Source organism: Myodes glareolus, chromosome 7 (assembly GCF_982192425.1).
Source record: "Myodes glareolus chromosome 7, mMyoGla1.1, whole genome shotgun sequence".
Taxonomy (NCBI): domain Eukaryota; kingdom Metazoa; phylum Chordata; class Mammalia; order Rodentia; family Cricetidae; genus Myodes; species Myodes glareolus.
Genome location: NC_142032.1, coordinates 30,030,394 through 30,045,114, shown reverse-complemented (window position 1 = coordinate 30,045,114; position 14,721 = coordinate 30,030,394). Strand labels below are relative to the sequence as shown.

General features: G+C 41.1%; 1 protein-coding gene across 11 annotated transcripts in view; it reads right to left on the bottom strand.

Moving 5' to 3' along the window:
- Sgms1 (sphingomyelin synthase 1) overlaps positions 1 to 14,721 on the bottom strand; it is a 265,051-nt gene that overhangs the window by 11,251 nt on the left and 239,079 nt on the right. For all 11 annotated transcript variants that reach the window (XM_087907991.1, XM_087907994.1, XM_087907990.1 and 8 more), the window contains one exon: positions 10,350 to 10,467. In XM_087907991.1, the coding sequence (XP_087764117.1) occupies positions 10,350 to 10,467 (118 nt within the window). The remainder of the gene's footprint in view (positions 1 to 10,349; positions 10,468 to 14,721) is intronic.

Genomic DNA, 14,721 nt, shown 5'->3' with positions numbered 1-14,721 from the left:
CAACCTCAGTCACACCTCATAGCCTCTACACAGACCACTCAGCAGCCCCAACAACATCTCTGGATCCCTCCCCACTGACCTAGATCAACTCAGGGACCATCACCGAGGGGCCTGTCGTGCTCTGGCGTTTCACAGACACGACAGAGCTTCTGTCTTCATTTTCTTCTCCTGTGATATTCACACTTTAAGTTCATCTCCTTCCTTGGATTTTTTCTGAATGCTGCAGTCTGCTTAAATTCAAATTAAATGCTGTTGGCAGAATAAACAGAACGGCTGTGGTCTCTATCCCAGTGCACCTGTGAGGAAGCCCTGGTGACATTTGTCCGGCTACTGGTGTGGCCATCTGGCCACAAAATGCCTGCCAGATTTCTCCACTAAATATGTTATCTTTTTCCTTTTATAATTAATAAGAAATGTGATTACAAAAAACTGTTAAAACACTATGGGGACCCAACCTTCTCCCAAAAGCTTCAATACCACCCATTATGGATTATAATTTTTGAATTATTTCTGCAATAGCTACCAAATAATCATTTTCCATTTCTTTTACATTTATTAGTTTTTTTCTAAATTGTATCTCAAGTTATAAGGTTTCTTTTGATTTATTGCAAACTGACTGTCTTGCTCAAACTATCTCAAGCATAAGTCTGAGGGATGAGGCCACAGCTCAGTGAGAGAGATAGATGACGGGGCCTGGGCTCAAGTCCCAGCACTGCAAAAGCAAGAAACAAAGCTTAACAAAACCAACATGGCCAGAGGGACAATTCCCAAACAGAACAGCCTGGCTTTTTCAGAGTGATCACTGATGGACTCTCATGTCCAGGTAGCTCCAAAACCATTCCCTAAGATCAAACTGCCATTGTCACCTTCCTGCACCCTAAGCCAGTGGGAAAGTGCTGTGGAATAATCCTCTTGCATACTGCAAAGACTTGTCACTCAAATTGGTGTACTAAAACACTGATTGGCCAGTAGCCAGGCAGGAAGTATAAAAAGGCTGACCAATCTAAGAATGATGGGAAGGAGAAGGGCAGAGTCAGGAGTCACCAGCCAAATCAGAGGGAAGAGGAGATGAATATGTCATGCTAATAAAGGTACCACCTCATGGCAGAACAAAAATAAGGACCATAGGCTAACTTAAAATGTAAGAGCTAGTTAGTAATAAGCCTGAGCTATTAGTTGAGCATTTATAATTAATATAAACCTCTGAGAGCAGCAGTGGGACACAGAAACTTCAGCTTACATATGATGTCCAACATGGGGTCATCATGATCTAAGTAGTTATACAGTGGCTTTTTCTTTTCTCATGAAGACAGAAATTTCGTTACAGATATACATATATACATTAAGGACAGATTAATAACAAAAACCTTCTAAACAATTACAGTATGTTTAAAGATATATGTAGACTTGGGAGAGAAAAGTAAAGGGGTAAAGAAAGTCCTTAAAAAAGAAATAGAGCAATAACAAAAATAACAAGCCACATAAAGATAGAAAATACAGAATCTGGATTATGTATATAATTGTGTCGTCTTTAACATTTTGGGCCGTTAAAAGACCTTGGATTATGAAAACTGCTATGTTAAACATATATTTTAAAATATCTTGACTTCAAAATTTAAGTCAAAAAATATGTAACTTTGGGGGAGAGGTTATGCTTTCATATACACATGAAATGCAAGATTCTGAATTCATTCTGGGTTAAGAAAAATCAGGTTTGATTGAGGAAAACCCTCTGAAAATCCTAGCTATAAATATAAAAAAATAAACCTAAAAGAACTTAAAGACATGTGGTGTATATTTTACCTGCTCAACACATAACAAAAAAAAATCATCTTTGGCTGACTTGTGTACAATACAATCTGTACTTTATTATAGATATTTATGTTACCTTTAGAAGTTTATGTATTTTCAGAGCAAGGAGATGAGACACCAATGAAAACAGATGGTCCATGTGATCCAGCATCTTAAAATGCCTCTGTTGCAGTTTCTTCAGATTTCTACATCAGGAACAGTTTCAAGGCTGCTGACTGAGATGACTACTCCAGTCAAGACTTAACCATTATCCTAAATTTTCTCAGAGTCATTCAAAGACTACCAGTGTCTCCAATCAGTAGCAAGTAGTCTTAAGAAATTATACCTACATTCCCAAAATATTGGGTATGTTTGCCATCATTTTGGGGAGGTTAGTTACATGATGTTATTGGTAATGATCAGAAAAAAAAAAAGCTGAACATAGGAGATTAGATGCGGGAATCTTGTTCTAAAAAGAAAAAGAGGGATCTAGAAATAATAGTATAAAAAAGTAGATTACTGAATCTACTTTAATCCAAAAAAAATTATTAATCTTACATATTTTATATTAGTATGGACTTTGGCTTATTTAAAGTTAATTTTGTTGTACCGTATGTATATTTCTACTCTTTTTTTTTTAGGATATCAGGCTTATGTAGCTCATTTAAAAATGTAATGTGTAATTAAGAAATACAGATTAATAGTCATCTATAATAATCAAACCTATAGTCATGTTAGGTATGTTTTCAAGGTCATATACAGATATATTTAGATACATAATCTTTAAACACTTCAAAGACCTACAGAATATGGCACTTAATATGTTTAATAACTTAAGACTTTTCATGACAGTGAGACACATCTGTTCCTGGCAGTAGCGATCTACTTCAGAGAAGGTGACGGGCATCAAAGAAACTCCATATGGAGCTTGTTTTCTTTATGGAAAAAGCTAGCCATATGTGTGAAGAGACTTCCCTTGCCTCAATTGTTGACAGTTACTGTCCAAACTGAACCAGCAGGACACAAGAGATGTGACTGCCAAATTTTGCCAAGACAAATTAGGATAGTCCTTCAAAATGCCCTGCTTCACAAGAAAGTCTGCCAGACATGCTAGGCCTATAGGCCAGAGTTGGATGCTCCAATGTTACAGAGGAACTTTGTTCAGGAAGCTTGAGGTTCTGGATATTAGGTAACATTTCACCCTCATAAGGTCTTTAATGAAGTTGAAGACTAAATAGTTATAGTCATAGCTTTCTTTAGTTATGATAAAAGATAAATTAGGTAAAAAATTTGTACTCAAAAATAAGTTAGATAATAAAGTATTTTCTCTAACTTTGCCAAATACAAATAGACTGAATATTGTAACTGTAATTCTTACTTGATAACTGCTTTTGTTGTATATAATCTATGTTAAAATTAAAACCTTTCTTTTTAATTAGACAAAAAAGGGAAAATTCTGTGGAATAATCCTCTTGTACACTGTAAAGATTTATCACTTGAATTGGTTTAATAACATATTGATTGGCCAGTAGCCAGGCAAGAAGTATAGGTGGGGCAACCAAACAAAGAATGATGGGAAGGAAAAAGGCAGAATCAGGAGTCACCACCCAGATAAAGTGGAAGCAGTAGATAAATGTGCCATACTAATAAAGGTACTTCCACATGGCAGTGTGTAAATAAGGAATATGGGTTAACTTAAAATGTAAGAGCTAGTTAGCAATAAGCCTGAGCTATTGGCCAAGCAAGTATAATTAATATAAGACTGAGTATTTAATTGAGAACAGCTGTGGGACAGAGAAACTTCCACTTACAGGTAAGGTTTCCCCTGAGGTGCACATCGTCACCTCTAAGGCTCTCTGGAACTGCTCAATTAATGTCTTGCTTCTTCACAGTCGACTGTTCCTAATATCTGTAAGGCTTTTTTGGCTCCACAATGTTTCCCTCAACAGTGACAGAGCTACCAGCCAGGTGTAGGTATTCCACACCACTAGTTCACACAACCATGAAAAGGTACCATCTACAACAGACAGTGGCCAGATGTCCTGCCTCGGTCACCTGGCAGCTCTGAAACATTAGTCAGAGCCACATATCTCTGAACTGACTGCAGTTTCCTCCACTCAGTGTTTTCAGCATTAAATAAAAAGAAACCATATTTGGAACCACAGTGAGAATGAAAAAGGGGTACATAACTTGGCACCAATCAAAGTCTATATCGCCTTCTCTCCCAAGCACTCTACTGTATGACTAGGAAGATGTATCCAAAAAAAAAAAAAAATTGTGGGTACATAATAACCTCATACTAAAACCTTTCCAGACTTCCTATGGTCCTTGAAGTCAAAACTCATTAGTAAGGTATAAAGTCCTTTCAAATTTGCCCACACCCTGCCTGTTTCACTTCATCTCCGGCCCCTGGGGCCAGAGAACCAGACACCTGTGCTCACTAAACCTCAAGCTATTCTAAATTCCTTTGCATGATCCCTTTCTATCCGTCTTCTCTGCTTCCACTTGACAGATTCTGACTTGTCCTTCAGAAACTTGGCTCAGACACACTTCCTGCAGGGCAGCTTGCATGCCCAGCACAATGACTGTTTTCCTGTGTGTCCATGGCAACTGGGACCTTCATAATAATACAGGGAGGAGTGACAAGACAGGGAGCCACCTGATGGATCACACAAGGATTCTATGTCTGGAGGCCCAGGGAGGGAGGGTGGAGATGGATGGGATACTTGCTATGTACATTTGTGCCCTTAATATTCAATACTATGTCCACACAGGACAAGCTCTCCAGAGATGCTTGCTCGAAGGAATAACTTGTATTAGCCAACTGCAATCACATCAGCAATCTGCATTTTCTTGCAGTCTGAGTAAGTGATGTCCTCCCCTCAGTAAGGAAACATGCAAAATGCACTTGTTAAATATAAGATGCACAAGAGTAACGAATGTGCAGATAGCAGTGCTGGAATTATAAGAAAAATAACCATAAAGGACTAACATATTGAAATATGAATTAAAGAAATTCCCTTTGCTATATACTTTCAGTGTATCTATAATAAACCTTATTCACAACAGAAGCAATGTTTAGCCGGGCAGAGGTGGCACACACCTTTAATTCTAGCACTCAGGTGATAGAGGCAGGCAGATCTCTGAGCTTGAGGCTAGCTTACTTCATAGAGTGAGTTCCAGGACAGTTCGGGGTGGTTAAACAGAGAAACCCTGTCTTGAAAAGCAAAACAAAACAAAACAAGTATTTTTAAAACTAGAAATTATATGGTACATTGTTACCACTATTGTCCTGCGAAAAATAGCAGAGAGAAAAGAGAAAAGTATTGGGATGCAAGAAATAGAAAAAAATGAGAACAAAAAAAGAGAAAGTATACTGACAATAAGAAACTGAGAAGTATACAGAAGACTTCACAAAATCAATCACTGATAATTTAAGCTCCATACAATTTAACTCTATGACACCAAGTTACTTTGGTAATGGAACCAACTCTTTCTGAAGTCCTCAGAAGGCTGACAAGGGCTAATCCAACTACTAAAGCATGTCAGTGTGGACGGTTTATGAAATACCACAACTGCCACCTGAGAAAGGGGTCACAGAGCAGACTCTGCTGCCTTATAAGGCGGGACTTGTGCAAGACAAGGGGCCTGTGAGGCCAGCGAGTTCAAGGAGCGTTGATTCTGAAATCTCCCACTGAGACAAGCTGAGTGGGAGTCTCTGCAACAGCAGAGACGGTAACTGTGGAGGGTTTCTCATGGCTGCCCCACTCAACAACCAGCCTCAGAGGCTGCCCAAACATGACCATGGTCCTTGTTTGACCGTGACCTGTTTATTGAGGGCCTGAATAAAAATTCAAACGAAATTCATTTGCTAAGAGCCCTGGCTGAGGTGTCATCTCCTGTCTGAAATCTAAGGTCATCACAGAAACCACAACAGAACATTGTGTAGTTCAGGTTAATGCTTAGTCACCACCAGATCAACTTTTCCAAAAGTTGGCAAATCTGGGGAGTAAACACAGGTGCTTTCTTTTCTTTTCTTTCTTTCTTTTTTTAAAAAGAGTTTAGAAAAATACAAACTTACCTAAAATCAAAGATTACCAGCTGTTCCTGGTTTTTTGTTTGTTTCTAATTCTAAACAGCTTTGACAAGAAGAGGGAGGGTGGAGATCCACAAATCCTCTTGGGGAGAAGCTGCAGAAACACTGCCATAGGCTAGTCAAGGGATCAGATGCTTGGCAGCCTCCAGCATAAGCCTGGCACAGCACGCACCCCACGGGCACAGGAAGGTGCTTTGTTGTATGTAATCCATGAGGTGAACACATCTTTGCATGTCCCAGTGACTTATGACTGTTTGCAGCAATATGTGGTTGGAGGCCTGTGCCCCGGTTGCCCTGCCACCTCGTGACTATTTCTAAAGCCCTTACCTTCTTGTGAGACCAACTTCTATCATTACTATTGCAGATTTGCTGCAGCGACTTTCGTACAATCTGCCCATCTTGAACTCTGATGCGGAGGGAAGGATTAGTTATACTACTAATATGGGGGTAAAAGTGATGCTGGAACTTTTAACTTGAACTTTAAGTTCCTCATTCAGCAGAGTGTTCATGTAAAGCCTGAACTGCCTTAAAACTGTGTAGTGATGAGTGAGAAAATCTCTCAAGAAAGAGGCCTAAAGAGACTTCAGAAGCTGACCATCCAATTCTACACATAAGCATTAAAGATTCTCTGCTCTTTCTATGGACTTCTCACTCATAGTCACAGCTTTTACCATCATTCACAAGATGATAAATCACAAATAGTTATTTCCTAGCCCTGGTTTTCACTTCAACTTGAGACTACAAACCTAACCATTATAGATGTCACTTAGCTGTCTCACAAGTACTTGTGTTCGTCCCAAAGTCATTAACCCCCTTCCTTCCCACTTATAATTATCCGAGTGGTAAAACCCAGTCATTGAAATCTTTCTCTTCCCTTCTCATTCCTTCTATATTGCCAATTTAACCCTTGAACACGGCTCGAGTCTGTGTGGTGTTTTCATCTTTGGGGTTAGTGGCCTCATCTTGATCCTATTACATTATCATCTCAAAACTTCATTCCACAAGGGACAATCCTGAACCAGGTAAATTTTAAGGTGTTTTCAACAAAGTGTATCTCTATCTGGCCCATCTTTTGTACCTGAGCTCATAAAACATAGCGGGTGCTGATGTAGGCTGTCCTTCTGTATGCTGTGACTATGCGCTCCTCTTATTGGTTGATGAACAGAGCTGTCCCAGGCAATGGCCAGGCAGAGCACAGCCAGTGGTTAAGTCAAAGTCATGATAGGGAGAAAGAGAAGGCAGAGTGGAGACGCCGTGTAGCTGCTGGGCAAGCGAGATGCCAGGGCATCACCACATCACTGTAAACTACATCCACGCGGTGAGACACAGATTAATAGAAATGGGTTAACTTATAAAAGAGAGCTAGCCAGTTAAGAGACCTAAGACATTGGCCAAACAATTGTAAATGACATTAAGCCTCAGAATGGTTATTTCATAAGTGACTGGGGGGACATGGTGGGTGGAGAGAAACCAGTCCACTGGGACTGGCGGGATAGAGAAAAATCTCCATTTACAGGGTGCTTAATGAAGTGACTGGGGGGGCATGGTGGGCGGAGAGAAACCAGTCCACTGGGACTGGCGGGATAGAGAAAAATCTCCATTTACAGGGTGCTTAATGCAAACTGCCCCAATTCTCAGTGGAAGAGCAGGACAGCAATACCAAGTTCCTTCCCTGCTTGCAGTCTCACAGAGATAGAGCCTCTTCTACACCGTCTCTGCTCACTCACAAATCCTTAAGATCATATCAAAGACTTTATTAGTTAGATTTGCCCCTAAACTTTCATCTACCTCATGACTAGCAGGCCGGCGTGTGACCCAGTGTTCTTTCTGCTTCCTGTACTTTTGGTCTTAGAGGCTGAGGGCAGTTTGGTGGTGACGATGTCTTGATAAGAGACATTTTACAAGGCTCGTTTTGATTCTGAGTCCCTTAGCCTGGTGTGGTCTCTGAGACCTCTAAAGGGCCATCCTTTTCTTCCCTGAATACTGGCCCATACTGGGGCACTCCAGCATGTGGCAGAACGGCGAGTCTCAAGCTCGAGAGTCCTTTCCAGTTCTTCGGCCTAAATCCAGACAGCTCTCTGAGTTCTCTCCATGAAGAATTCCTGCTAAACATGCTAAAACTGAACCTAGTCACGTCTCCAAACACAACTTCCTATTGAGAAAAAGTATGGAGGAGTGAGGAACAAATGAACTGACGTCACCAAGACACAGATGAGGCCATTAAGAATGTGAATGCAGGTGGAGATCAGGACCGAGGAACGGAGCTCTACATTTCACTGAGGAGGGTAGGGTGGGGAGTCTGACAGACAGACCCGGTTAATATGTACAGACTCTGAATCCGAACGAATACAAACAAACCATCAGAAATGCCTTCAAGACAAATAGGCTATTCCATGAACTGATAACTGTCAATGCTAAAGAATTACTAGTTTTGTTGACTACCAAGAGCATAATGCTTATGTAATTAATGTCCAGTATTCTGGCACATGCTACATCTGTAGTGATTTAGTGGCTGACACTGTCTGATACATGTTTTAAAATGCTTCCGAAATAAAAAAAAGGCAGACAGATGAGCCAAAACAAACATGCTGTCATAAGGACTGAACCTGAGTGTTGGATAGAGCAGATTTCCTTACACTAGTCTCTCTACACTGAATACATTTGAAAATTCCAGAACAAAATAAAAAGTCGTGTTCCCGAGCTACATGAAGTCCTGCATTAAAAAAGCGGTGTGCAGAATTTTTCCTTATTGTACAAAATAAATTAGACTTGTTTTAACTACTGTGTGCTAAGGTGTGCTAACTTACCTTCAGCTGTTTGTTTTTAAGATTCTGAGTTTTAGAAGCCTGCCATAAAATCACGGCACTATTGGATTTCCGGCCAATACATGGGTGACACGTTTGAGTTCATCTCTGTGAGGTGCCTGCTACCTCTGCCTCTACCAACAAAACCCGAGAGGTCTTCTTAGCCATGGGCTGTGACTCTGGCTGACTCTAATTAATCACAGCTCGCCACTCTGGACTTGAAGAGCTGATTCGAAATGCACACACCCTCACAGAGACATAGCACTAGAACCAGGAAAGGAAAACAGGCCCCAGACGTAGACTTATCGTTAGAATTCACATCTACCTACTTCTCTGCAGCAACCTTACCAATATCCAGACTATTAAGAGTTGAATTGCCCTTGAGTGTGTGCCACAATCGTCAGGGGACAGTACAGAACATTCTGTTTATCAACCACACTCTCAGCAAGAGCTGTCAGACTCTCAACGACAAGGTCTTTCCAAATATAAAATAAGTAAATGAATGAGTGAATTTTGTAATCTGGGCATTGCAAGTGGGTTCTGGGAAGCATTGACAAAATGAAATGTGAGGCTGGCTTCCTGGGACGGACTGAGCAAGGACCAGGAAGAGAGGGGCAGAGACGGAGGAGTGCTGGCTGAGTGCATTCTCCGGAATGCAGTGAACCTTGCACAGAGTCAGGAAAGCAACCCATCATCTCTGTGGAAATGTCTGCTAAGTCTGGGAGGAGACAAAGTGCACACGAAAACTAAAAGGATCCAGAACTCCCTATCATAAAGATGCCATGAAAAAATCCAGAGAGAATGTTGCAGGCCCCTTTCCAAAACTCCTGAGAAAATGTCTCCTTTGGCATAAAGAGACTCAGAAAGGGATGGGACCAAAGACAGCTGGCTATTGTAGCACACATCTTAATGCAGATAAATGATCTCAAAGTATAGTATTGTATTTATATTATACAGCATTATATACAAATCAGGAAATCAAGGCAAGAACTTCGTTTCTTTCCTTCCTTGCTGCACTAAGGAGCTTTAATGTATTAAAGAATTAAGTCTTTTTCTATTTGATGACATTTCAAAAGATTTTCTAGTTAAAATCTCTTCCAAAGTAATGGTTATTTGAATCTGGTGCAAAGGCAGAGCCACCAAGTGAGTGATATAGAGCAGCTTCAAAATCTTCTGGGATGCAAGAAAAGGCAGTAGATGCAAGGCCCCTCACCCTTCCCAAGAACAGCCTCACACAAACTAGCAGAGGATTGCCAAGGGACACGAGTGTGCCTGCCTGCCCTGCTGAAAGGACTGATGGGAAGACAGAGAGAGGGACAAGTACCACAGGAAACAGCTTTCTGTCTCAGTGAAGGAACACAGATGAAGGCTTCCAGATCTGCACGAAGGAACATATCTAATAGTCTGGCAGGAAGCAAAGAGCTCTACCCCCACAGAAAGCTTCCAGCACACACCCTAGCCACATTTGTTCCTATCTGGGAGGGGCTGGCAAAGCTGGGGAATTCTGAGAAGGGTGTGGCCGTCTGGCCCTACAGCTTAGGGACGTTCCCAGATGAAAGTGATTCTGAACAAATTTTCATCTTGGCCTTAGTGTAAGGTCCCCAGGGCAAGAGGAACAACAAACAAAAAAGGGGAAATGACAGGGAGGAATAATTTACCTTCGGAGAACAGTTGAAATGCATGCCAGGTACTGGGAGTGTAGTTACATACATTGTAATACACCGATACAGGTACAGCGTGCCAACTATGCAGAAAAATCTTCTGCTAATAATAGACCTAGAAAAAGGGAAAAACAGGGCACATTCTCAGTCAAGAAATTCCGCAGGTTCATTTACTTAAAAGTTTTCAAAGACCCAACAGAACAAACCCAAAAACCTACTCAAGAGCTTGAAATCAGAGTGGTAAAGTATCACTGGCAAAAGATCTAGATGGGAAGTTTTAGAATACTGTAGGCTGTGCTTTATATATACAGTCATTAGCTGTCCAAAAGGATCTCACGGATTTATACTGCTACAAACTCGGCTTTACAGGCCTTAAATCTGAGTTGACATACAACTAATGGATAAGATCTTATTCGGAACGGTCTTAGCCATGCAGAACCCGTGGCATTTAAATGTTCCGTGTCTCTCTGTCTAAAACATCAAGGTGCTCAGAATGACATGCACACGAAAACTTCAAGTATGTCTGTGTCGAGGAGTCAGACAGGAAACAACAAGGAAGTACGCATCTGGAACTGACTCTAGGCATCCTGGGGTCAAAGGAAGAACTACTAGGGAAAAGCAGAGTCGAACCCTGACACTGCTCCTTATTGTTTTGCTACCTCAGACAGTACTTCTCTCCTCTTCCTAATAGGGAAAACAGGGATAACCATTCTGGATATATGGGGCCCCCGACACAGAGCAGGCATGGATAGAGGGCTACAAAAGAGAAACAAGGACAAGAAAGAGCCATTAGTTTGTGATGAGCGAGATGAATACAGACATATATCACCATCCTATGAACTCTAGCACCAAATTCTACCTGTTTCTTAGACTTGACCTCATTAATGTGGTCCTAAGTGTCTCCTTCAGTAGACACCTTCACTCTCTTAACTTTCTCCCATTCAGCCAGGGGCTAGAATCACACCTTTGGCATATATCACATATTTAAGCTTGAGGTTGTTTTTCTTGGCTTGGGTAAATATGATTGAGCAAAAAAGAAAATTTAGGAACTCTGGGCAGGTTTTTTAGAATAGCAAATGTGTGGTTGCTTTACCATTGTGCACTGTGTCTATTTTAGCTTGGTTTGTCAATGGAGTGTGGAAGCCAAATGAATACTGTCATTTGTAATTGTTGATTTAGTAAGAGCAATAATGTGACCTGTGTCATACATACGTGTGTGTGTGTGTGTGTGTGTGTGTGTGTGTCACAACAACTTTCTACTACTCTACCGGCATATCACGGGGATACACACAGTTCAAGTTAATTGAGGATTTACTAAAGACAGGTGGGTATTGTGACTCCTAATCTGTATTTCACAAGTTGGTCAGAACTGTCATGTCAGAGCTGGCTTTAATCCTTTTCTCATAGTCACGGGGTCACATCCCTCCCAGTGGTGAGAATTCACTCTACCCGAGGCTGCCACGGAGATGTGTGCGTCTCTGGTTTCAAGTTTCATCACAAGAGAAGTGAAAACTATGGTTAACAAATGTTAGTCAAGAATACCACAAAGGAAGTGTCGATGTGAATAGAACGTGCAGGCTATGGTGGTCACTGTGATGTTTAAAAGCAAAGGATTTATGCTTCAAAGAATTGTATATACTTCTAGTGTACAAAGGCATTCCTTTTCCAAATTCAAGAATTCCACACACTTCGAATTCTCTGTCAAAAAAAAAAAGGCTCAAGGAACATTGAAGAAGAGGGAGCAGAAACATTGTAAGAGCCAGAGGTTCAAGGAATTTGTTGTGAGCTTGTGCTTCCTAGGGCTGTCAGAAGGCACACTCATAGAGTCTTGCCCACATGACTGCCCAACTAGGAGCTGGACAAGAATGACACCAAGGGACACGAAAAAGTAGATGGGGAAAGACCATGAGGTCTCAACCCTTCATGAATTACACAAGGAACTACAGGCAATTAAGGAATGCTAAAAGCAGGATCATCTAATACCAAATGGTCATCCCTGAAAACATACATACAAGTAACATTGTGTAGACTGAGCAAGTTGTATTTATGTATTTTGGAATACACATATGTGTGTAACGACAATGACAGAAGAGGCCATGACTTTGAAAGAAAACAAAGCAGGAGTATATAAAAGGGTCTAGAGGGAGGAACGGGGAAATGATGTGATTATATTATAATCTCAAAAAATAATTTTTTAAAAAAGAAAAACAATCATAGAAGGAATGTCCATGGGATATTACCAGAGATTAAGCAAATGCCAAGAAGGAGTTAGATGCTGGGTATAATTCCCCGAAACCCAGAACATTCATCGAATGTCCAGAAACATGCCTTTCGTGTCCCAAAGTCTGTGTTCCATCTGTTCACAGTCTGCAGGGACTGTCATTCCACAGGCTGCATCTGCTAACAAACTTCCCACTATTGTTTTGCACACCAGGCTCAATACTACTCACCTCCTTCAGAATATTATATCTGTCAAATTTGCGGATAAGACAATGAGTAAAATTGTTAATATTTTATATGCAATTAAGACTTGCTACAAAAGCATGCTGTTTCCAGTACAGGTGATTTATATAGCTTTGTTTGGGACAGGAATTGGGGTAGGTAGTTGAGTTCAGGGCCTTGGAATACAAGCAAGTATGGAATAACTGAGCCATGGCCCAAGGCCCCTACTGAACTTTATAACATCCCTAATTTCAAAAAGGAAATGGGACATAGAATCTAATTGTGTGATTCAATAACCAGGCTAAAAACAGCAGTATTATGTTTTTGGCATTTAGTACAAAGGTTTAAAATTCTAAAGGAAAAAGGGCCAAAGAAATGAATAGACTATAAAGTTCAATTAAATACTGGAAAGAGTTTTGCCGCCCCAAGTAGTCTCTTTCCATGAATCCATGGCAGCAGGATAAGCAGCACTCTTGGCTTAGAGTAGAATTGGGGCTCCCCAAGGACTATATCAACGGAAAAATATTATTTGGCAGTATGCTACTTGCCTCTATCCCTGCCCCTACCCCCAAACAGGATTTCAAGTATCCCAGGTTGTTCTTAAACTCCCTGCTAAGAGTGGCCTTTTGGCTCCTGTTGCTCTTCCCTCCCTTGTCAAAGTGCTGAGCAGGCAGATAAGTGCCAGCACGCCCACTGGTACTGGGTTCAAAATTAAATTACTTCCCGAGATCTTAAAGATCAACACATTTAAGGGAATTATAAACCAGGCGGCGGTGGCACATGCCTTTAAATCCAGAACTTGGGAGAAAGGGGCAGGCGGGTCTCTTATGAGTTTGAGGCCAGCCTGGTCTTCAGAGTGAGTTCTAGGACAGCCAAGGCTACACAGAGAAAACCTGTCTTAAAAGTCCAAACCAAACCAAACCAAAACAAAACAAAGAAAGAATTAGAGAATTATACATAATGACTATTCTGACCCCCAGATTTACTACTGTTTGGTAATCATTCCATTTGTTTCTAACCCATTTCTCTGACATAGACTTCATCACCTAAATCTTTCTGGAAGTTCTTGGCTTTTAAAAACAAACAGATCCATACAAAAAACAGTGAACAAAGCAACAAATTCACAACTAACAAGGGAGATGATTCGCAACATGATGGGAGCCCTCGTAGGCAGAGCTCAAGGGTCCTGTGCAATTCAGGTCTCTGCTCAGGGATTCGAGCATGCAATCCACGGGGACTCGTCACTGGGCCACAGCAGCACAACTCACGTGCTAGCTAGTTTTACCTTTAACAGAGATCTTCTTGGTGACCTCAGTCATTTCCATATATTTCCTATGAAATTTATGAAAAAAATTTGCTTCTTTGTCAGGAAAAAGGAGGACCAGTGCAATGCCATCCTTCTTAGTGCATCGGGGAAATGGGCTAGCAATAAACAGAAAGGCTAAAGAATGGAAATTGCAATACTTAACTGACCATTTCTTTCTAATTGTAAAAAGCCAAACCAAAGTTGTCCATATAAAAGTGGGGAATTTTGCCAAATTTCTCCTTCATGCCTCCAAGCTTTGTATCATTTACTTCATTCTGTTTCTTTTCCTTTTCTATCTCTGTGTGAACATCTGCGTATATGTATAAGCACTACACGTGTGCCTGTTTCCCAAGGAGGCGAGAAGAGGGGGTCAGAGCCCCTGGGACCAGAATTACAAGTGGTTGTGAGCCACCGGCTGTGACTCAGGTCCTCTGCGGGAGCAGCCCCTGCTCTTCACTGAGAACCATTTCTCCAGCCCCCTCTGTTCTTAAGATGGCCCAGCAATTCATGGCTATGATTTCCATTTTACAGAAGGCAGAACTGAGTCTCAGGGAGTCTAAACCGAAATATAATTACATAAGACAACAAGGTGCTTGAACCTGTGTGAGGAATCCCATTTCA